At 45.5% G+C, this 25,206-nt stretch overlaps 2 protein-coding genes across 2 annotated transcripts in view; both read left to right on the forward strand.

Moving 5' to 3' along the window:
* The window catches only part of LOC309525018 (uncharacterized protein), a 210,404-nt gene that overhangs the window by 165,179 nt on the left and 20,019 nt on the right, over positions 1–25,206 (forward strand). The window lies entirely within an intron of this gene.
* LOC309527515 (uncharacterized protein) overlaps positions 10,215–25,206 on the forward strand; it is a 34,657-nt gene continuing 19,665 nt past the window's right edge. Inside the window, exon 1 of the mRNA XM_082214341.1 lies at positions 10,215–10,670. Within this exon, the coding sequence (XP_082070467.1) occupies positions 10,635–10,670 (36 nt within the window). The 5' untranslated portion in view covers positions 10,215–10,634. The remainder of the gene's footprint in view (positions 10,671–25,206) is intronic.

A 25,206-nucleotide genomic window follows, 5' to 3' on the forward strand; every position in this document is an offset into this window, starting at 1 on the left:
TGGGGCTCGTCTTATGCACAGGTAGTGCTGAGGGGTGTTTTCTTAATTTGGAGTCCCTCCAAATAGGGGGTGTCTTATACATGGGGGCATCGTATAGACGGAAAAATACGGTACATTTTACATTCCAATTAATCTCCCCACCCCCCATGACTTCCTCCAACTTCCCTTTTTGGGTTATAGCATATTCATTTCTACTGTTTATAATTTCATACACCTTACATATTGAAAATTAAAATTATACCTTATAACCCTCCCTTCTCCTTCCTAGCGCCATCTTCCCCAGCAAAGCGTGCACTTTAGGCACAGCCTTCAGCGCGAACCTGGGCCCTGGGCAGGGTTCTGCTCGTTCCCTTGCTCACCCAGGGAGGTATCTGGGCAGCCTGGCCTGCTAAGCCTTACCCTTCGCCCTCCTGTCATTGGGCGGCGGCCAAGGTGGCTGCACCATGTGGGGTGTTGGCTGGGCGCAGGGGGGGGGTGGCAGAAGGTGGTGTTTGGAAGCTCCCGGACTGGCGGTTAGTCTCTTGCCTGCGTGTGTGGCGGGTGTGGTGGCTTTGGGTGGGCTGTGCGCCTTCACCAGTATTTGCAGTCCAGCAGCTGTGGATGAGTTGTGCCTCTGTGTGCAACAAAGAGGAGAAGAGAAGTTCTCCTTTAGAAGGCAGAACAGGCAAGAGCTGTCAGTATCACCTCATAACTCTCGTGTGGGGTGAAAGTATGTTAAATGGGAGATAAAGACGGGGCTTGCAAAGTGTGCTGTTGGGAGGGTGGGAAGTGCAGCTGCTTTGTGTTGATGCAGAGGAGGCGGCTGCTTCCGAATTAAGCCTCCTAATTAAGCGGGGTCCCTCCCTGCCTCCCAGGCGGGGGCTCCCATTCCCGCCCCCGCTGCCCAGGGTCGCTGCTGCTGCCAGGATTTCAGGTGAGTGCAAACCAGTGGTGGAGGAGGAGGGAAGGGGCTTTGCAAGGGGGTGGAGGTCCAGGATGGGAAGCCCCGGGACGGGAAGAGGCGGCCTGCACAAGTTCCAGATTTGGGAAAAGGAAGGAGGAAAGGGAGTTCTTTTTTTAATGGGGGCTTTGAAGGTGGAGTACGGGGGTTACACTGTGGAAAGAGAGAAGCTTCCTCCTGCACGGATCTGGTGTGAAGGGAGTTGCAGGGAAGGAGTTGCAGGGAAAGGGGAGAGGGTTGGGTATTGCTGGCCAGGCTCATAATATTATTATTATTATTAATAATAATAATAATAATAATAATAATACACTGCCCATTGTCTGGGTTTCCATAGCCCCTCTGGGCAGCTTCCAACAAAATAAAAAACACCTAAAACAACCAAATATTGAAGTCTTTTGTAGAAATGGCCTTCGATTTTAAAGAAATGTCCTCTTTAAGAAATCATGTCATGTAAATATGTATGTTGTCCTCGAGGTCGAAGCACACACAGAATACCTAGTATGAGCAAGCAGTGCTCCAAAGTGCTTCTCTTGTGAACTTGCCATCTAAGTTGTTTACTCATGGCAAAGGCTCCTGTTTCCCAAAAGGACAGGAGGGGGAGGTCTCTTCCCCCACTTTTAACGCACCCACTCCCACCGCATGGAAGGCAGAGGTCTTGTTCTTTCACAATCCCAGTAAACCTTGTGTGTATGTGAAGTGAACCAGGTGCTGCGGCTCCTTCCCCTCTCACTGGGCTGCTGCAAGAAAAGGCAGCGGAGGAGGAGGAAACAGATGGGTTTGAAGGCTCTTTCTGCCCCTCTCTCCTGAGCAGAGGGTGTTTGCAGGGCAGGAGGACAGAGGAGGCAGCAGTGGGTGGATCCACCGCCTCTCCCAGGGGGTCCAGATGCAAGTAGGGGGCTTCCTTCTTCTCCATGTATTCAGAGCAGTCCAACCATGTATTCAGAGCAGTCCTTTGCAAATTACTGTCTTTCTCGGTGTATAAGACAAAGTTTTTTTACCCATTTTTTAAAGTTAAAAAACATGGGTCGTCTTATACATGGAATATAGCAATTAAATATATAAATAAATGCAGTACTTGCTCTGGCAGTTGCAGCTCCTCGCAGTGGCGAGCCCTGGGGCCTCCATAGTCTGCTTGCCTCCCCCCACTCTGCCCGCCCTACAGCTGGGAGGGAGGCTGTAGGCTGTTCGTTTTTGCCGTACAGCATCTTTGTGCTGCTCAGCAAACTCTGCAAACTAATGGGGAAGTCCGCCTGCAAAACAAAGCTGCTGATCAGAGATATTTCTCCCCTCTATGCCTTTCCTGCGCCTTTGCCGTGAAACATCTTGGAGACTACAAATTTCTGCACTGCTCCTCTTGCGTAACGTTGCACCGCCCGCCTGCTATTCTGTAGCCTCCTCTACCCATGCAGACTCTGTAAATGAAGGGGGAAGGGGAGGAGGCCACCTGCAAAGCAGGGCAGTTTTCAGGGCAGCAGTTGAAGAAGGAGCAAAAAGGGTTTTCTTGTGTGTGTGTGTTTCTTTGTGGCTGATTAGCTGTTTTCCCTGTGTAAAGGTCAGAGGGGGCAGGGTTTCTGTTGAGGCAGGGGATTAGCTGTGGGAGGAGCTTATCAGAGTTTGCAGGGCAGCGGTGCGTGCAGTGATACCCATCTTTTAGATTTAGGGGAGCTAGTCTCAAACGTTTGTTGGGGGAGACCTAGGTTTTTTTTTGTGGGGGGGAAGCTATTTGTCCTGTCTTCAAGCTTTTTATGATGGAGGACCTCTGTAGCCACCCCCAACGACACGATCTCAAGATGGAAGGGGAGGGAACAGCTGCAGTCGCCTGCGATTCCTGCGCAATGTTTGCCATCTTGCCAAAGGTTGCAGGCAGCTTTACCTGCAGCAATTGCATGTTGATTGCCCTCTTAAAAGACAAAGTCCAGCAACTGGAGGAACGTGTAGCTACGCTCCAAAGAATTAGAGAGCTGGAGCTCTTCTTGGAAGCAACAGAGCACACCGTCTCCACCAAGGAGGAGACAGGGGACTCCCCTGAGAAGGAGTCTAGTTCACCAACACAGGAGCCAGATATATGGAGAAACATGACTCAAAGAAGTAGGAGGCCCAGGGTTCACTCTGATTGTTTAGAAATACACAATCGCTTTGAGGTCCTCTCCCCTAGCATGGAAGACGAAGAGCAGACTCCATTTGAGGATCTCTCCCTCATTACAGTCGATCAGGTATATGAAGACGAGCAGCAAAGTCAGTCCTCAGGGAATGTGCAGGCGACTTTGGAACGGACAGCTCACGGAAGAACCCCGACCAAACCCAAGAGGAGGCGTGTAGTGGTGATAGGGGATTCCCTACTGAGGGAAACAGAAGCAGTGATCTGTGGGCCTGACAAGATGTCTCGGGAAGTGTGCTGTCTCCCCGGGGCTAAGATCCAAGATGTAACTGAACGACTGCAAGGAATCATAAAACCCACTGACAAATACCCCTTCCTCTTGGTTCATGTGGGAACCAATGACACTGCAAGCAATAGCCTCCAGAAGATCAAAAGAGACTACGAGGCTCTCGGCAGGAAATTGAAGCAACTAAATGCACAAATTGTCATCTCATCTGTCCTCCCAGTTGAACGACGTGGCCCAGGGAGAGAGGGGAAAATAGTGGAAGTGAACAGCTGGCTTCGCAAATGGTATAAACAGGAACGGTTTGGATTCTTAGATCACGGACTGCAGTTTCTTGAAGATGGACTTCTGGCAAGTGATGGGCTGCACCTCACAACGGTTGGGAGAAATGTTTTTGCCAAAAATCTCAGAAACCTCATCAGGAGGGCTTTAAACTGACTAATGTGGGGGAGGGAGACAGTGCTCCTGAAGGTAGGAGTCTATCAATTAATGAAGATGATCATCCAAATGTCATAGACCAAATGGAGCAAACAGCACGCGGACCTAGTGGTGGGAGGAAAAAATCCTTAAATAAGAGACATGGGGGAATGATTAATGGACTTCAATGTCTGTACACTAATGCGCAAAGCATGGGAAATAAACAAGATGAGCTTGGGCTCTTGGTACAGCAAACTAAATATGACATAATAGGCATCACTGAAACCTGGTGGGATAAGTCCCACGATTGGAATGTAATAATGGGGGGATACAATCTATTTCAGAGAAACAGACCAGACAAGAAAGGAGGAGGAGTGGCGTTATATGTCAAGGATGTGTATACCTGTGAAGAGATCCAAGATTTAGATCCTCAAAGCCAAAGTGAGAGCATTTGGGTCAAAATTAAGGGAGAGAAGAATAACAGAGACCTCATTGTGGGAGTTTACTATAGATCCCCAAGCCAAACGGAGGACATAGATGATGCCTTCCTGGAACAGATGGCCAAGCATGCAAAAGGAAGGGAGATAGTAGTAATGGGGGACTTCAATTACCCAGATATTTGTTGGACGTCAAACTCAGCCAAGAGCATAAGGTCAAACAGATTCCTCACTGGCCTTGCAGACAACTTCATTGTCCAGAAAGTGGGAGAAGCAACAAGAGGAATAGCCATTTTAGATCTGGTCCTAACCAATGTTGATGACCTGGTTAGTGGGGTAGAAGTGGAAGGATCATTAGGCGCGAGTGATCATGCTCTTCTGAAGTTTACTATACAGCGGAAAGGAGCAGCCAAGCATACTAGGACTCAATTTCTTGACTTTAAGAAAGCCGACTTCATAAAACTTAGGGAAGTGCTGGGTGAGATCCCATGGACAACAATACTAAAAGGAAAGGGAGTTCATGATGGCTGGGAGTTTGTTAAGAGGGAGATAGTAAAAGCACAACGTCAGGCAATACCAATGAGACGGAAACATGGAAGGTGCCTAAAGAAGCCAGGGTGGCTATCTAAAGAACTTTTAACTGAATTAAGATTAAAAAAGGATGTGTACAAAAAATGGAAAAGGGGGGAAACCACCAAAGAGGAATTCAAACAAATAGCCAGCACGTGTAGACACAAAGTCAGAAAAGCTAAAGCACAGAATGAACTCAGGCTTGCTAGAGAGGTTAAAAGCAACAAAAAAGGCTTTTATGGGTATGTTCGTAGCAAAAGGAAGAACAAAGAAACAGTGGGGTCACTCAGAGGAGAAGATGGTGAAATGCAAACAGGGGACACAGAAAGGGCTGAACTCCTCAATGCCTTCTTTGCCTCAGTCTTCTCCGATAAAGAAAACAATGCCCGACCTGAAGAATTTGGAGCAAATGATTCAGCAAAGGAAACACAGCCCAGAATAACTAAGGAGATAGTACAAGAATATTTGGCTAGTTTAGATGTATTCCAGTCTCCAGGGCCAGATGAACTGCATCCAAGAGTATTAAAAGAACTGGCAGATGTGATCTCAGAACCACTGGCAGTCATCTTTGAGAATTCCTGGAGAACAGGCGAAGTCCCGGCAGACTGGAGGAGGGCAAATGTTGTCCCTATTTTCAAAAAGGGGAAAAGAGAGGACCCAAATAATTACCGCCCAGTCAGTCTGACATCAATACCAGGGAAGATTCTGGAGCAGATCATTAAGCAAACAGTCTGTGAGCACCTAGAAAGGAATGCTGTGATCACCAATAGTCAGCATGGATTTCTGAAAAATAAGTCATGTCTGACTAACCTGATCTCGTTTTATGACAGAATTACAAGCCTGGTAGATGAAGGGAACGCAGTGGATGTAGCCTACCTTGATTTCAGCAAGGCATTTGACAAGGTGCCCCATGATATTCTTGTAAAGAAGCTGGTAAAATGCGGTCTTGACTATGCTACCACTCAGTGGATTTGTAACTGGCTGACTGACCGAACCCAAAGGGTGCTCATCAATGGTTCCTCTTCATCCTGGAGAAGAGTGACTAGTGGGGTGCCACAGGGTTCTGTCTTGGGCCCGGTCTTATTCAACATCTTTATCAACGACTTGGATGATGGACTCAAGGGCATCCTGATCAAATTTGCAGGTGACACCAAACTGGGAGGGGTGGCTAACACCCCAGAGGACAGTATCACACTTCAAAACGACCTTGACAGATTAGAGAACTGGGCAAAAACAAACAAGATGAATTTTAACAGGGAGAAATGTAAAGTATTGCACTTGGGCAAAAAAAATGAGAGGCACAAATACAAGATGGGGGACACCTGGCTTGAGAGCAGTACATGTGAAAAGGATCTAGGAGTCTTGGTTGACCACAAACTTGACATGAGCCAACAGTGTGACGCGGCAGCTAAAAAAGCCAATGCAATTCTGGGATGCATCAATAGGAGTATAGCATCTAGATCAAGGGAAGTAATAGTGCCACTGTATTCTGCTCTGGTCAGACCACACCTGGAGTACTGTGTCCAGTTCTGGGCACCAAAGTTCAAGAAGGACACTGACAAACTGGAACGTGTCCAGAGGAGGGCAACCAAAATGGTCAAAGGCCTGGAAACGATGCCTTATGAGGAACGGCTAAGGGAGCTGGGCATGTTTAGCCTGGAGAAGAGGAGGTTAAGGGGTGATATGATAGCCATGTTCAAATATATAAAAGGATGTCACATAGAGGAGGGAGAAAGGTTGTTTTCTGCTGCTCCAGAGAAGCGGACACGGAGCAATGGATCCAAACTACAAGAAAGAAGATTCCACCTAAACATTAGGAAGAACTTCCTGACAGTAAGAGCTGTTCGACAGTGGAATTTGCTGCCAAGGAGTGTGGTGGAGTCTCCTACTTTGGAGGTCTTTAAGCAGAGGCTTGACAACCATATGTCAGGAGTGCTCTGATGGTGTTTCCTGCTTGGCAGGGGGTTGGACTCGATGGCCCTTGTGGTCTCTTCCAACTCTATGATTCTATGATTCTATGAAAGCGGAGCTGCCGATCAAGGTATTTTTCCCCTTTCTGCCTTTCCTGCGCTTTTCCCAGGCAGAAACCACCTATCAGCTCCCCGATCGCCACCGGCAGCCGCCAATCACGCTCCCGCTTGCTGTGACAAGGGCAGCTGTCTATTGGCTGCCGCAGCAGCAAGCAGGAGGGCTAATGGCAGCGATCAGGCAGTTGCAACGCGAGTGGTTGTGAGCTGCGTTCTGGTGGGTTAGTGATTTTCAGCATTCCCCCCAAATAATCCTCCCCAGAAGCTCAATCCCCCTATTTTCAAAATTTTGAGCCCCCCAAAATAGGGGCCGTCTTATAGACAGAAAAATACGGTAAGTCTCATGTTCCATGGGATCTAGTCTTATCTCCTGAGTTCACACCAATAAAACTCCAAAACAGAGAGGAGTCCACCATTGTTTATTGCAAAGCAATAGGTTACAGTTGGATCGTTCCACAAAACTGCAACCCTGCCCAGTGGTTCAGGCAGTGGTATTTATATAATTTCAAACAAAGCATTTCGATTTTGACCAATCATTTACATCAGAGATGTCCAAGCGCTGAACCACAATTGACAGGTAGACCTCTGTGTTGATTTGGGTCGATTATCAGACCTTTGAAGGCCCCGTCCCCTTTCCGCAAGAACTTCTGCACATGCTCCTGTTTCTGTTTTTGCTCAGCAAAAAAAAATCTAAATTTTTCTTGCGTCCCCTGCCTCCTTAAAAAAATCCCTTTAGAGTTTCACGTTCCTCATATTCATCATTACCTCATTTTATTTATAATACACATGTGCGATAAGCACTGGCAATTTCTGCTGATTCAGTTTTGATTCCCACAGCATTCTATTACGTTGTGTTGGTGTGCATGTTGGGAACCTGTGTTACATGGAGCCATTTGCACCATGTGGCGACTCATGTTCCAGCTTTCAGCTGTATCTTTGTGATTCTCATATTAGCTGTATTTCTGCCCCAATTGGGGGGCGGCAACTTGCAAAATAACCAATAAAGCACAGACTACCATAACTTCTGTTTTAGAAGCACACTCAAGGATTTACAGAGATACACATTATCACATTTATTGTTGCCCTTTGGGCAACTGCCACAAGGCCATTCCTGCCCATACCATGCCAGCCTTAGGAAGGGAGAAGGGACAGGCAGATGGAAGGAATTGCCAAAGGTGTTTGAAAATGGGTGGAGGCTCCTGGGAAGTGGATGCCCAATAGGGGCTTCTACAGAGGCAGCAGAATCCCTGCAGGGGCTCTGAGACTCCATTGACTTCTTCCTTCCTCCCAGGAAGCTACAACTTGCCTTGGATTCTGCGCTCCTCAAGAAGCTGAACCTGTAAACCTAGTCTAACAGGATTTTCTTTCTCTCCCCCCACTCCCAAACAGGTGAGGAAGACGATGGTTAGAATACTACGGAGCCATCTGTGAATTCATTGGGAAGAACAAATAAACAGTTTAAATGCAAGGAATGTGGAATGTGCTTTAGACCAGTGTTTCCCAAACGTTTTTGGGCAACGGCACACCTGTTTACCGGGAAAAAATCTCGCGGCACACCACCATTAAAGCCCCGCCCCGTGACGTCAGCGCGCAGCGTCACGCCAGGAGGGACGCACAAAAGTGAACGTTTTTTCCCTTCCCCTTGCCGGGGTGGGAGGAGGCAGCAGAGCGAGGGACTGAGGGACGGCGGCAGCTGAGGCGGCGGCGGCTGTTGTGGTGGTGGCGGCGATAGCGGGCGGAGGAGGAGCCGTCGCCGGGAGTTGCTGCTGTTGCTGCTGCTGCCCGGACATGCCGGCCTCCTCCTCCTCCGCTGTCTCGCGCTCCTCCCTTTTGCGCGCGCTGCCCCGCCGCTCGGCACCACCACCGCGGAGCCGCCCCCGGCTCGACGCGGATCCTCGCCGCCGCCGCCGCCTCTCGCCGCCCGACTCGCCCGCCTCCCTCCCACGGCACACCAGCCGGTGTCTCACGGCACACTAGTGTGCCGCGGAACACCGGTTGGGAAACACTGCTTTAGACCAACAAACTCACACAGGGGAGAAACCATTTGAATGTATGGAGTGCGGAAAGAGCTTCAGTGAAAGTGGAAACCTTAGAAGACATCAACGAACTCACAAAGGGGAGAAAACATTTGAATGTATTGAATGTGGAAAGAACTTCAGTTGTAGTGGAGACCTTAGAACACATCAACAAACTCACACGGGGGAGAAACCATTTAAATGCATCAAATGTGGAAAGAGCTTCAGTGAAAGTCGAAACCTTAGAATACATCAACGAACTCACACAGGGGAGAAACCATTTGAATGCATTGAATGCGGAAAGAGCTTGGCTTCTAGTGGAGCCCTTAGAACACATCAACAAACTCACACAGGGGAGAAACCATTTGAATGCATTGAATGTGGAAAGAGCTTCAGTCGTAGTGGAGACCTTAGAACACATCAGCGAACTCACACAGGGGAGAAACCATTTGAATGTATGGAATGTGGAAAGAGCTTCAGTTGTAGTGGAGCCCTTAGAACACATCAACGAACTCACACAGGGGAGAAACCATTTAATTGCATTGAATGTGCTAAGAACTTCAGTTGTAGTGGAGCCCTTAGAACACATCAGCGAACTCACACAGGGGAGAAACCATTTGAATGTATGGAATGTGGAAAGAGCTTCAGTTGTAGTGGAGACCTTAGAAAACACCAACGAACTCACACAGGGGAGAAACCATTTAAATGCATTGAATGTGGAAAGAGCTTCAGTCGTAGTGGAATCCTTAGAAGACATCAACAAACTCACACAGGGGAGAAACCATTTGAATGCATTGAATGTGGAAAGAGCTTCAGTCGTAGTGGAGAGCTTAGAATACATCAACGAACTCACACAGGGGAGAAACCATTTTAATGCATTGAATGTGGAAAGAGCTACAGTGAAAGTCGAAACCTTAGAATACATCAACGAACTCACACAGGGGTGAAACCGTTTGAATGCATTGAATGCGGAAAGAGCTTGGCTTCTAGTGGAGCCCTTAGAACACATCAACGAACTCACACAGGGGAGAAACCATTTGAATGCATTGAATGTGGAAAGAGCTTCAGTCGTAGTGGAGCCCTTAGAACACATCAACGAACTCACACAGGGGAGAAACCATTTGAATGTATTGAATGTGGAAAGAACTTCAGTCGTAGTGGAGCCCTTAGAACACATCAACGAACTCACACAGGGGAGAAACCATTTGAATGTATGGAGTGCGGAAAGAGCTTCAGTGAAAGTGGAAACCTTAGAAGACATCAACGAACTCACAAAGGGGAGAAAACATTTGAATGTATTGAATGTGGAAAGACCTTCAGTTGTAGTGGAGACCTTAGAACACATCAACGAACTCACACAGGGGAGAAACCATTTGAATGTATGGAGTGCGGAAAGAGCTTCAGTGAAAGTGGAAACCTTAGAAGACATCAACGAACTCACAAAGGGGAGAAAACATTTGAATGTATTGAATGTGGAAAGACCTTCAGTTGTAGTGGAGACCTTAGATCACATCAACGAACTCACACGGGGGAGAAACCGTTTAAATGCATTGAATGTGGAAAGAGCTTCAGTCAAAGTGGAAACTTTAGAATACATCAACGAACTCACACGGGGGAGAAACCGTTTAAATGCATTGAATGTGGAAAGAGCTTTATTAGTAGTGGTCCCCTTAGAATACATCAACGAACTCACACAGGGGAGAAACCGTTTAAATGTATTGAATGTGGAAAGAGCTTCAGTCAAAGTAGAAACCTTAGAATACATCAAGAAACTCATACAGGGCAGAAACCATTTAAATGTATGGAGTGTTGAAAGAGCTTCAGACAGTGTGGAGACCTTAATATTCATGAGCGAATTCACCCAGGTGAAAAGCCATATCAATGTATGCAATGTTCCACTCAAGTTTCACTCTTTAACTCACATCAAGGAACTCATAAAGGCATAAATCAATTTTAAATGCATGGAATCCGTTTGATGTTTTGGTGTTGGTATTTAAATTTGTCACATATACTAAATGTAGAAAAGAAGTTGGAAGTTTTTGCTAGATAAACGGGGAGAGTGAATCTGGAATGCTCAAGGTGTGTGATGAATCTGTTGAGTTTTGACCTCCGCCCTTCAATGCCAAAATGATGGGCTGCCCTTGTCTTGTGGATCAGCATCTGTCTGCTTTAGGGAAATGGGGTACCTCAGATGTTGGGAAACAACGCCCATAAGTTCTAAGAAACGTGAGATTTTCCACCCTTGAGTTTTTGAACTACAACTCCCATCATTCTTGGCCATTCTTTAGAACAGAGACAAACAATTTTTTAAAAACAAACAAACCCTTTTCTTCTTTACAAACCATTATCTTCTCAATCCAAGATTTGCTTTTCATATATATATAAATATTTGGTGAGGAAGGGGGTACAGAAATAATAATATAAAAGCTACAATAAAAGCATTATCAGCATTTAAAAAGAAATGCTATTGGATCTTCAAGGCATTGAGTTACAAATTAAGGCAAAGATCAACCATTTCTTCTGCAAGCTGTTCCCCATCCAGTATTTCCCATCTTCTGCCTTCTGAACTATGTTCCTCTGCAAACCACTGGTCCAAATCTATACAGTCCTCCTGCTCCCAGGAAGATTCAGAGGGAGGCTCCCACAAATGCGCCTCAGTGCAGCTCTCCTCAGCTGGGTCCCTGGTTAGGTTAGGGTTTAGGGGAGCAAGCATGGGCCTGGCCCTTGGGTGAGGGCGAGGGGAGAAGGGAAGAGAAGTAGAGGGGATGCTTCTTTTTCCGCGCAAGGCTAGTTCTTGTTTCTCCCAAGTATGCACCTGTAATCAGCGAGTGTGCATTTAGCAGGAGTGTATCCCTTTGTCTTGGAGTGCAAGTTAATTCAGAAGGCATTAGAGCGAAGCGCGTGTATCACATATGTTAAGTTGATTGCAACCTTTTTTAAAAAAATTAATATTCTTTATTGATTAAAAAATTTGCATGTCTATACAAACGCATCCATTCTTAAGGAATTTAGCCCTGAGTGCTCATTGGAAGGACAGATCGTGAAGCTGAGGCTGCAATATTTTGGCCACCTCATGAGAAGAGAAGACTCGACCTCCGGGGTCGGCGCCATCGGTAATGGTGGATTCCCTCTAACTTTGAGGGATTAAGCTTTGCGGAAATTTGGTCTTTCTGCTGCGGCAAAGTGGGGACCCCTCTAAAAATCACAGGCGGGTGAAGCCTGTGACTGTGGGACTCGGCGGGCACCTTCAGCACCCCACCCAATTTACAAGGGAACCCGACTACGGGCTTCGGAGCGAACGGGGTGAGCGGCGCGGTGCTAAGAACCAACTGTTTCTTCCGTGGAGCGAAGCCGCACAGCTGTTGCCGGAGAGCGCTGACTTTTTTCCTGTGACAATTCAGCCATCAAAACAACTACCTGTGAGTAGGTAAAATCTGAAGATCTGAAAATAAGGGAAACAAAGGTTTAATTTGGCAGGGAAGGTTTAAACAGGAAGTCCGCCTTCCGCTTCTTGTAAACAGATCAAAGCAAAGACCTTCTAAGCTAAGACCTGGAAAGTCGACTGAAAAGGACTATAATCCTAACATCAATACAAGAGATCTCCCTCCCTTGGTTGCAGGAGGGGGGGGAAGGGAGAAGTAAATTTTCCTGCAAAAAGAGAGGAAAGGAAACAAAAGTCCACCGCTTAAAGCCTGGGAACGGGCTGCCAATGGACAATAAGATTGCCACATTGTGAAGCGCACTGCTTATGGACAATGTAATTTTTGACAGCTAACTCTGCAAGAGAGATACCTTAAAATCAGGAGAAACCAGTCAGAAACAATGTAACAGAAAACTAACTGAAATTGAAACTGTTGCTTATTTTGTTAAATGGGGGACTAGAAAGAGTTATTTTAATGCAACAAGTATTGACTGTTACTGTGTCCCCCTAGAGGAAGTTTGAAATTGTTACAACAACTGGCCAGGGGAATTTTCCACTTCAAAACAAACTCTGGCCGTGGGATCGACCTTGGGCTCCAGTTAAAGTGTTATGGCAGATGGAAAAGAAAAAATAGACTTGCTTCAAGAAAAAACAACAAGGTCTGGTAAATCGTGGCAGCAGCGAAGAGCATCAGCATCTGGCCCTTCTGCACCACCAGGGGCAGCATCTGTTCAACTTAAGTCAAAAGGAATGGCACCTGAAGACGTTTTAGCTCCGGCATTAGGCAAAATTAATGAATCTTTGGAAAAATTAAACAAGTAGCTGAAGCATCAACTAAAATTGATCAAAACACTACAAACATTAATAACCTTGGGACAGAAGGTGAATACTAATACAGAAACTATTGAGAAATTGCTGCAGGAATCTACTTTGACCCGAAAGACAGCTGAAGAAGCAAAGGAAAAAGCAGTTGCCATAGAGGAGAAGATACCACCGATATGTAGGCAACTCGAGGACCATAGGTCAATGTTGTCTATGATTGAATTGAAGGAAAAACTAACGAACTTGAGGATCAGGGCCGTACCTGAACTTGAGAAAGACAACCTAAGTGACTTTCTTATGCAGGAATTTGCAGACTTTTGGAACCTAGATTCTGAGAATCAAGACTTTAAGATAGTAAGTTCTTTTAGGCTTGGAAGAGGGGGGGAGAACAGGGTGAGAGACTGTTTGATCACCCTCCGAACAAGAGGAGAGAGATAAAATCTTGAGTCTGCATTTTCAGAAGACCTTGGAAATACATCAATCAAGAGTGGAGATATTTAAAGACATCCTGAAATACCTTCTGGATCTTAGGTCCAGCTACGGAGGTCTGGTTGCCCTGCTAAGAAGTAATAGAATTGTTTTCAGGTGGGAATTTCCCCAAGGCCTATCCTTCAGCTTTAAAGGAAGAAAGATAAAAATAAGATCAGTGGATGATAAAGAAAGATTTTTGAAAGATCACAGAGAAGACCTGCAGAAAGAATCTGGAGAAGAGCCAAGAGCACTAAAAACAGGAATACTAGACATAGGACACTACCTTTTGGATTGGACAACTCAGAGAAAGTGATACCACCGACAGAACAAGAACAAACATTGGGTGCAGTTGGAGGAAAAGCAAAGTAACTACATGGCTCTGCAACTATTAAGTTGGAACATTAATGGTTTTAACTCCCTGCAGAAAAGGAAAAAAGTCTTTCATTTATTAAAAAAAGGAACAATTGGACTTGATTTGTTTACAGGAAACACATGTGATAAGGCTACACAGAAAAGTATTGATCAATAAAAGATAGGGTCAAGAGTTTATCTCATTGGACAAGGTTAAAAAAAGAGGAGTAGTGATTTATGCAAAAGAGAGCCTATCACCGAAATTTATCTTCAAAGATGATCAAGGAAGATTTGTGGCAATTGAAATTCAAACACAAGGAGAGAATTTTTTGATAGGAGTTTATGCACCAAATGAGGGGAAATCTGAATTCTTTAAAAAGTTGCACGAGACCTTGTTGTACTATCTGGACTGTAATATCATCATGATGGGAGATATGGAGTGGTATCTACAAATATGGACAAGGCACAGAGACAGGTAGTTACCAAGGACAGCAGACTACCAAAAACCTTTTTTGAGATGACTGACAATATGGACTTAGTTGACATTTGGAGAACAAAGAACCCCTTGGGTAGAGAGGGAACTTTCTTCTCTGAAGCCAAAATGACATGGACAAGAATTGACCAAATTTGGATAAGTAGACTGGCTCCAAAGACTAGAAAAGTGGAAATTTGTCCTAAAACTTGCTCCGACCATAATGCTGTGAAAATGGAGATGAAACTAACACCGATTGGCTCCTTCAGATGGAGGATGAATGACACCTTGTTTAGAGACGAAGAGGTTACCAAGAAGGCCCAAAAAACTTTGAGAGATTATTTTGAGATAAATATGAATACTACCATTGAAAAAAGAGTAATCTGGGACGCAAGCAAAGCGGTTATGAGGGGGTTTCTGATTCAACAGAATGCAATAAAGAGAACTCAAAATGAGAAAAAAGATAAAATTCTGGAGAAAATAAAAGAAGGCGAGAAGTCACAAGAGATTCTGAGAGAAATAAAGCTACATCAAGTTCAATATATGAAAATGATGAATCAGGAAATAGAGTGGAAAATTAAACAGATGAGACAAAAGACATTTGAATCGGCTAATAAATGTGGGAAATTGTTAGCCTGGCAAATGAAAAAAAGACAAAAATTTAACACCGTTACAAATTTGGAAGTGGAAGGAAAGAATATACAGAATCCAGTGGAGATTAGAAAATGTTTCCAGAGATACTTTAAACAATTATATACACAAGGGCCACAGAAAGAGATTGATATAGATCAATTTTTAAAAACAAATGGACTACAAAAAATCTCTCAAGAAAATAAGTTAATGTTGAACTATAAAATAACGGAACAGGAGGTAGAAGGTGCTATCCAGAATATGCAACTGGGTAAATCTCCAGGGCCGGACGGTTTAACTTCAAGATATTATAGATCTTTGAAAGATTGGATAATTCAACCACTAAAGGAAGTTTGTAATGGAATTTTGGAGGGGGGAAAAGCACCAGCGCCGTGGAAGGAAGCTTACATTACACTTATACCGAAAACTGAGTCTGAGAAGACACAACTTAAGAACTACCGCCCCATATCTCTGCTTAATGTGGATTACAAAATCTTTGCAGATATTTTGGCTAAAAGATTTTTAAAAAGTACTAGTGGAAGAGATAAAGACCAAGAAGGCTTTCTCCCGGGCAGACACTTGTCTGAACAACACGAGGACTATCATTAATATTTTAGAAAAATTACAAGTGAACATTAATACTAAAGCAGTTTTGATATTTGTGGACGCGGAGAAAGCTTTTGACAACATTTCTTGGAGTTTTATGAAGAAAAATCTTCAGGGGATGGGGGTTGGTCAAGGTTTTGTAAATGGTATAGGTGCAATTTATTCAGAACAAAAGGCTAAACTAATTGTTAACAATGTGGTGACGGAGGAATTTAAGATAGAGAAAGGGACACGACAAGGTTGCCCAATTTCCCAATTGCTCTTTATTTTGGTCCTGGAGGTTCTCCTAAATATGATCAGAAGGGACCAACTGGTTAAAGGTATATAAGTCGGAGCCAAACAGTACAAATTGAAAGCTTTTGCAGACAATCTAGTACTGACATTACAGGAGCCAGAATCTAGTAATAAAAGAGTATTGGAATTGATTCAAGAATTTGGTCAGGTTGCAGGATTTAAGTTGAATAAGTTAAAAACTAAAGTTCTCGAGAAAAATCTAACACCGATTGAGAAAGAGAGGTTTCAGATGGAGACAGGTTTAACATTTGTTAAGAAAGTAAAATACCTGGGGGGTTAATATGACCGCTAAGAACTTAAATTTATTTAAAGATAACTATGAAAAATGTTGGTCAGAAGTGAAAAAGGATTTAGAAATATGGTCAAATTTGAAGCTTTTCTTGCTAGGCCGTATTGCTACTATAAAAATGAATGTATTGCCAAGAATGTTGTTTTTGTTTCAATCATTGCAAATTTTGGACAAAATGGACGGTTTCAAGAAGTGGCAGAGAGATATTTCCAGATTTGTCTGGCAGGGCAAGAAGCCCAGAATAAAATTTAAAATACTAACTGATGCAAAAGAAAGAGGTGGATTTGCCCTGCCAGACCTTAGACTTTATTATGAATCAGCAGCATTTTGCTGGCTGAAATAATGGCTGCTTCTTGAGAACACAGACATTTTGGATTTAGAAGGTTTCAATAATGTATTTGGGTGGCGTGCATATTTGTGGTATGACAAGGTCAAAGCACATAAAGCATTTAAAAACCATATTGTCAGGAAAGCATTGTTCAATGTCTGGATAAGATATAAAGATTTGCTTGAAAGTAAAACCCCAAGGTGGCTATCACCGATGGAAGCGAAGGCTCAGAAAAAGCTCAATATGGAGGCCAAATGGCCGAAATATTGGGAGATTTTGGAACAATAAGGAGATAAATTGAAATTGCAGTGTTTTGAGAAACTAAAAGATAAAGTGCGAGATTGGCTCCATTATTATCAAATAAGGGAGGCTTATAATCTGGACAAGAAAATTGGGAAACAGAACTGTTAGATCCCCAAACTAAGATATTATCAAGAATGTATAACTTGCTGTTGAAATGGAATACTCAGGATGAAACGGTGAAATCTGCTATGATAAAATGGGCACAAGATGTCGGACATAACATTATGTTGGCTGAATGGGAACAGTTATGGACCACAGGTATGAAATTTACGGCATGTAATGCCTTAAGAGAGAATATTATGAAAATGATATACAGGTGGTACACGACCCCAGTCAAGCTTGCAAAAATCTACCATTTGCCTGATAATAAATGTTGGAAATGTAAAGAAAATGAAGGTACATTCTTTCCCCTCTGGTGGACGTGCCCAAAGATCAAGGCTTTCTGGGAGATGATATATAATGAAATGAAAAAGGTATTTAAATATACCTTCCTCAAGAAACCAGAGGCCTTTCTCTTGGGCATGTTCGGCCAATTGGTGTTAAAGAAGGATAGAACTTTTTATGTATGCTACAATATCAGGAAGAATACTCATTGCAAAGTATTGGAAGACACAAGATCTACCCACCCTGGAAGAATGGCAGATGAAAGTTATGGACTATATGGAATTGGCGGAAATGAGCGGCAGAATCCGAGACCAGGGAGAAGAGTTGGTGGAAGAAGATTGGAAGAAATTTAAAGACTATCTACATAAACACTGCAAAATTAATGAATGTTAGAATGATGTTGGCATGAAGTTAAGTGGTTCTAGCAGCAATCTTATAAAGGAGTATGTAAAAATGGATTGTTCTCAGATGAGAATGTAAAGATATAATACAGTCAGGTAGAGGAATAAGATAAAAACAAGGAGGGAAAAGATTTGCTGATTTAACTAACTGAACTGGAATACAAAAAGGAGGTGTGAGGAGGTCAGGGAAACAAGTAAACGAAAGATAAGATATGAAAAGATTGATTTGATTTTAATTGTTTTTTGCTTTTCTGTATTTTGTAATTTTTTCTTTTCTCTCTCTTTTTTTCTTATTTTGCAACTTTTTTGTAATCTTTCTTTAAATCTTAATAAATATCTTTTAAAAAGAAGAAGAGAAGACTCCCTGGAAAAGACTCTGATGTTGGGAAAGATGGAGGGCGCAAGGAGAAGGACGACAGAGGACGAGATGGTTGGACAGTGTTCTCGAAGCTACAAACATGAGTTTGACAAAACTGCGGGAGGCAGTGGAAGACAGGAGTGCCTGGCGTGCTCTGGTCCATGGGGTCACGAAGAGTCGGACACGACTAAACAACAACATACAAACATTATGTACAATCTCTTAACAGGTAGAAAAAAACCAAAATAATAGAAAATAGAAAATTTATAAAGAAAGAAAAAAATAAAGAATTAAAAAAGATAAGAAACCAAGAAATAATAGTAAGGAAAAAAGACAAAGTTATTTACATAGTAAAACTACTCATTGACACAATCATTCCCATCCTGCTCATTCTACTGTTTGATATAACATTCTTTTTTACACAGGCTTACATTATATAATACCATTTCTTTCTGCTTTGTTTACATTCCTTTGATCTTTTTCTTTACAAATATCACTCAATTTCTGCTCATATGGAGTTATTTGTACAATAAAGTTTTACATAATTCTGAAATATCCATTCTCTAGTTGTTTTTGTTTCACTATTCCTCTAACTGATCTCGTCAGTTTTGCTAATTGTAGATATCATGAGTATCTGCCAATCTGTAATCTCTGGGAGCGTTTCATTTTTCCAGCTCCTTGCTATAAGGGTTCTAGCTGCTGTTATACCATACATAAACAATGATCTTATAACTTTTTAAATTTCTGATGGTAATATACCAAGTAGGAAAATCTTTGGCGTTTTGTTTTATTTTAAGTAATTTTAAATAGCTTCTTAAACTCATTCTAAATATCATTCCAGTATTTGCCAATGGCTACACAGGTCCACCATGTATGATAGCATGACCCCTCCTTTTTTTTACATCTCCAACAGGTTGATGTTTTCCCTTTATACATTTTAGCAAGCTTTTTGGGAGTAAGATGCCATCTATATACCACTCCCTGCAAGGCCTTTCCCACCTGGCCTAGGGGGCGGGGCCCAGACTCACCCAGCCCTATTTAACATGTATTCTGTAGTTGACCTTTGTAATGTGTTGTTTTGAAATCTTTAAGATAATAGTTTAGTTTTCTGTTACGTTGCTTTGACCGTATACTCTATATTTCACATTTTTCACATTGTTTTATTTACCGTATTTTTCGCTCTTACACACACCCGACCATAACACGCACGTAGTTTTTAGAGGAGGAAAACAAGGAAAAAAATATTCTAAACGAAACAGTGGATGTATGATTTTTGTGGTTCATTCTGTGGCCACAGACATGTGATCTGATGGTGAGTTTGGGGTAGCCCAATGCAAAAATTCTGAGGATCCATGTGGATCTGTGCTTTGTAACCGCGTTTTTGCACCACTGCGGCCCCAGGCAACAGTGAGTGCGTGATTTTTTGGGTGCAAACTGTAGCCATGGACATGCTATGTGATCTGATGGTGAATTTGGGGTGACCCAGTGCAAAAACCCTGAGGATCCATGTGGAGCTGTGCTTTGTAACCACGTTTTAAGTGGGGAGGGAAGGAAAGCACTCAAGGGACAAGGAGCATGCATGGAGTGTGTGGAGAAGGATGCTGCTAATCATGCAGAAGAGGGGTTTAAGGGGTGAAGGCTCCTCTCCTCTCCCTCTTTGCTCCTTTAAAGCAAGCAGGCTCTGCTTTTCTTCCTCCTCCCCAGCTCACCCCCCCCAGCTTAGCGAGCTGAAAATCTTTCCTGCTATTTAGCAAGCTGAGTGTTGAGGAGAGAGGGACAGAGAGCCTGCTTGCTTTAAAGGAGCCAAGCGGACACTCCTCTCCTCTCCCGCTTTGCTCCTTTAAAGAAACAGGCTCTCTGTCCCTCTCTCCTCCCCTCTCAGCGGCTCTTCTCCCGCTTTGCTGTTTCAAAGCGAGCCACGGAGGAGGGAAGCATTAGCTCCGTAACACGCACAGACATTTCCCCTTACTTTCTAGGAGGGAAAAAATGTGTGTTATGGAGCGAAAACTACGGTATGTTTTTTGATTTAGTATGCTGTAAATCACTTTGAGGTTTTTCTTAAAATTATAGTGGTATAGAAATTAAATAAAAGAAGTATAGAGCAGGGATATCCAACATGGGGTTGCTCAGATGTTGGGCAACAACTCCCATAAGCCTCAGCCCAGATGGTCAAGGTTGATGAGAGGTGTAGTTCAAAAGCTCAAGGGTGGAAAATCTCACCTGTATTCATTCCCGTATACAAATAGCCAATTCAATTTCCTAGCTGCCAGCCTTTATGTGGCCAAAATGGAACCCTTCTCCCAAGGAAGAGAGGGAGGTACCAGTAACCTTGAGGCAGCTCCATTGGTTACGTATATCCAATAAATTTTTAGGTGGGGGGAAAAGATAGCCAAAGCCACGCAATGAGAACTGCACATGCTCAGTGGATACAGAAAACTGGCTGTGGGGGTGGGGTGCTGGTTGACAGCAGGAATGGAAAACTGGAGAGGGATGAATAGCAGTGGAGTGTGCTGGAAAAGGGAAATTTTTGGATCAGAAGCACTCAGTGCCTCAGCATTTTCATCCATGTCTTTACTGGACAAGCTGCTCTGGTGCACTGGAGATAGAGAGAGTACCTTGCCTTCAACTTCTTCTCAATGGCAGCATTCACCTCCCATTATCCAGAGCCATAGATGACGATTGCTGAGCCTGGTGGGGGTTGTAATTCAGCAACATCTGGAGGGCCAGAGGTTCCCACACTTACTTGCAGGCTCCGTCCTAAGACCGAGTTCATCAGTGTTGGGTCCTTGTTGACTAAGAGCCCCGGGGATGATGGGAGTTGTAGTCCAACAACATCTAGGGACCCAAGATTGAATGACACTGGCTTGTAGGGTATATTGCTGCCTAGGCTAAGCAGTCCTGGGTCTTGGGAGGAGGCCACACGTATACCACCTTGAGTTTCGTGATGGAAGAAGGGAGGTATATGGCAGCAGAAAACTAGAATGTTTCTTAAATAAATCAAGGCCCATGGTTGCTTTTTGCTAAGCCCTGCTATATAGGCCTGCAGGACTCCGTCTCATGTTGGATTTTGGGCAGGGGGGAGTGTGTTGCCAGGATACTTTTTTCATCCTGCTTGCATTCTTTGTGTATAAAGAATGTAAATAATTTTAACTGATTTTAATAGTGTTCTGATACTGCTTTTAACTGCTGAGGGTGGGGCCTTATAATGAAGGGTGGCAACAAAATAATAATCTGAATACAGTGCTCTGCATTGGGATGCAAAAGGGGCAAGCTAGGATGAGTTTCGTTTGCCTAACTGGGCTCCCAAAATTGTTTCCTCTGGTAATGACACACGGCATGAGCCTCACAGAAGTGAGTGAAAAGCAAAATGAAAGCTATTCAATTAGCTAACCTTGACCGTGGCAGAAATGCATTTTCCCACCTTCCCTTGAAACAGCCTTGCCCTACAATGCTGTGTCAGAAGCTGTCCATGGCAACAATCCCAGATCTCAGAAGGCAGGCAGTGGGGACAAGTGCTGTGTTACCCTGTGAGGAACACAAAACGGCACTGGAGGCTGCCATTGTGGGCTCCATTGTGTTCACTGTCACCTCCTGATTGCTTGCCTTCTCCACATCCACACCACATTTAAATCACTCTAGTACCACTTCAGTCAGTCATGGATTCCCCCAAAGCATTCTGGGAGCTGTAGTGAGTCTGGCTGGCTGTTGCTGTTGCTGCTTGTCACTGTTCACTGTTTCTGTGTGTCTGTGAGCAGAATACAGGACACTGCAAATGACACAGGGTGCCATAAGCCAGACAGAGTGATCCCTCCCTATACATGTAAATAGAGAGACTTCTGTTCAGGAGATTTCTGTATAAAGAACTCTTTATAGAGGGGAAAATAGGGACTAAGTGAGGTTGGAGTGGAACTGTTATGTACTGAAGTTCTCACCCTGGGCCAGCAGGGGGGTACTGTAGGCAGTTTTCACTCAGGTCCGCGTCAGTTATTTTAGGCGGGAACCCCTGGGTTGTTGTTGCTACAATGTTGACAGCTGGCTGCCTATAAAAGCAGGCTGGCTGAGCTGTTTGCTGTTCAGTTTCTATTCCAGCTTACAAAATAAAGAGCTGCTTTGGAGAAATCGCTGTCTCGTCTGCCATGTCTACCCACTATTTAACACTGGCGACGAGGATGGGATCGGTGGACATCAGAGCACAGCCAGATGCGGCCATCCTCTGAACTGAGCTGAATCACAGAGCGAAATCACTGAGCGAAATCACTGGACAGAACCAATTCAGAGCTGACTGTTCTGGCGAGAGCACTGTGTTCCATCCTTCGCCCTTCTCTCCGGCATCGGAATCATGGCTTCACTTGTGCCTCTACTGCCGTTTGCGCCAGCCTCTGAATCATGGGACTCCTACCTTGCTCGGTTTGACTGCTACCTCCAAGCCAACGAGCTGACAGCAGTATCAAAGGATCGGAAGCGGGGCCTATTCCTCAGCCTCTGTGGGCCTGAGGTGTTTGAGACAGCCCGAGCATTGGTTGCGCCTGAAGCAGTCCAGGCAACACCATGGGACACGATCCAAGAGAAGCTCCGCATCCACTACGCACCAAAGCCGTCCAAGATTGCTGCCCGCCATGCGTTTTACCACCGGAACCAGGCAGAGGGGGAGTCAATCAGCAACTACACCACTGCCCTCAGACAGGCTGCCATGCACTGTGAGTTCTGAGACTTAGACGATGCCCTGATGGATCGAATCGTCTGCGGGGTCCGGGACATCCATCTGCAACGGCGTCTCCTCGCCAAGCCAGACCTCACGCTACAGAAAGCCATTGAGGAGGCTGTGGCCTCAGAAGCTGCTGGAGATCCGCAAGTCCAGCAGTCCGTGTCTTGCTAGGAAGCCAGTTCCAGTGCATCATGAAGAGGCCAGCAGTGATGAGGCATCCTCCAGTGAAGACGATGACGTGCACCAGACAAAGCGGGAGCGCAGGAAGTTCCAACAGAAGTCCAAGGGCCAACCGGAATGTGCCGGCTGCGGAGGCAACCATTCCCGTGCCAAGTGTCGATTCAGAGACGCCATCTGTAGGAAGTGTTCCAGAAGGGGCCACATCGCTAAGGTCTGCCGATCGGCTCCATCTGACACCCCCCCTTCACCGACTCGCAAGTCCAAGTCTTCACTCCAGTCTGCCAAGGAAAGCTGTTTCGCTCTCACCAACTGCCGCTGCCCGTCTGGAACCACGATTGGCCAAACCGACTCGCCTACACGACGCAAGCTGAACGTCACGGTGCTCATTGAAGGAGCTCCATGTGACATGGAGATTGACACCGGGTCTGCCCTGTCCATCGTGTCTTGGATCACCATCAAAAGACTGGTACCCAGAGTGTCCAAAAGGCAACTCGACTTTCACCGCGTACACCTGAGAGACTACCAAGGAAACGACATTCCCGTGGTAGGTGTTGGCCGGTTCCAGATTGCCTTCAAGGATTTTTCGGGCCTGCTCCGACTGGTGGTGGTCGAAGGTCAGCGGCCAAGCCTCCTAGGGCTAGACTGGTTTGATGCCCTCGGCCTGGAAGTCACCGGCATCAACGGCATCTCTAACGCAGAGACTGAGGGTCTGGTCAAAGACTTTGCCGAGGTTTTTGATGGCACTTTGGGGCAATATACAGGTACGCCCATCTCCTTTAGCCTTGATCCACAAGTCGCCCCCATCAAGCTAAAGCCACGCCGGGTTCCCTTTGCTCTCAAGGCTAAGGTGGATGAACAACTGGCCCAAGGAGTTTTAGAGCCGGTGGACCACGCCAAGTGGGAAACCCCCATCAGGGGTCAGACGGGTCAGTTAGAATCTGCGCCGACTACAAATGCACGATCAACAAGGCACTTCAGCAGCACGCTTATCCGGTTCCTGTTGTCCAACACCTGCTGCATTCCCTGGGTGAGGGTAAGGTCTTCGCTAAGCTGGACTTTGCCCGCCCAAGCCTATCAACAACTGCCCGTCGATGATGCCACTGCTGAAGCCCAGACGATTGTCACCCACCAAGGGGCATTCCGTTGCCGCCAGTTGCAGTTCAGGGTGAGTGTGGCTCCTGGCATCTTCCAAAGCCTTATGGCGTGTCTCCTGCAAGGGCTTCCGCGCGTGGTACCATATTTTGATGACATCTTGGTGTCCGCAGACTCACACCAGCAGCTGTTCGAGCGCCTCCGTGCCATGCTGACCAGGTTCCAAGAGGCCGGGCTCAAGGTAAAGAGGGAGAAGTGCCAGATCGCCGTTCCACAGGTAGAGTTCCTGGGCTATCTTATTGACGCCTCCGGCCTTCACCCAACCACATCCAAGAGCCGTGCTATCCAGCAGGCCCCCATCCCAAAGAACAAGATGGAGTTGCAGGCGTTCCTGGGGCTGCTGAACTTTTATAACATGTTCCTGCCCCACAAAGCCATGGTGGCTGAGCCTCTTCACCGACTCCTCAGCACAAAGACGCCTTGGTCCTGGGGTCATCGGGAGACGGCGGCCTTCAACACGGTCAAGGCTCTCCTTTCATCGGACAGTGTGCTGGTACAGTACAGTGAAGCCAGGCCGCTGGTCCTTGCCTGTGACGCCTCACCTTTTGGCATCGGCGCTGTCCTTAGTCACCATTTTCCAGACGGAAGATAAGCACCGCTCGCCTACTTTTCCAGGACACTATCTCCAACGGAACGGAATTACAGCCAGCTTGACAAGGAGGCACTGGCACTTGTGGCTGGAGTGAAGAGGTTCCATGAATACCTCTATGGCAGGACTTTTGACCTCATTACTGACCACAAGCCGCTCCTGGGCCTCCTCACTGGTGATCATCCAACTCCACCGGTCCTCTCACCGCGCATGCTGCGATGGTCTGTTTTCCTGGCTGCCTACCACTACCGGCTCGTCCATCGCCCGGGGAAATCGATGGGCCATGCTGACGCCCTCAGCCGTTGCCCTCTTCCAGCGTTTGTAGAAGACCCGGCTTCAGCTTCATCGCTCCTCCTGATTGAGGATCTTCCGGCAGCGCCTATATTGGCTGCCACTGTGGCCTCCGTATCTGCCCAGGATCACACCATCAGCCGTGTGCTCAACTGGGTGTGGAGGGGGTGGCCACAAGAGCCTTTTGCATCCGAGTTCCAGCCCTTCGCAACCAGACAACATGAACTTTCGGCTCATCGCGGCTGTCTGCTGTGGGGAGACCGCGTCGTGATTCCCCAAAGACTCAGTCAACGCGTCCTGGAGGTTCTGCACGTTGGCCACCCGGGAATTGTCAAAATGAAGGCGTTGGCTCGGTGTTACGTCTGGTGGCCT

Source organism: Podarcis vaucheri (genome assembly GCF_965113315.1).
Source record: "Podarcis vaucheri genome assembly, chromosome: 2".
Classification (NCBI taxonomy): domain Eukaryota; kingdom Metazoa; phylum Chordata; class Lepidosauria; order Squamata; family Lacertidae; genus Podarcis; species Podarcis vaucheri.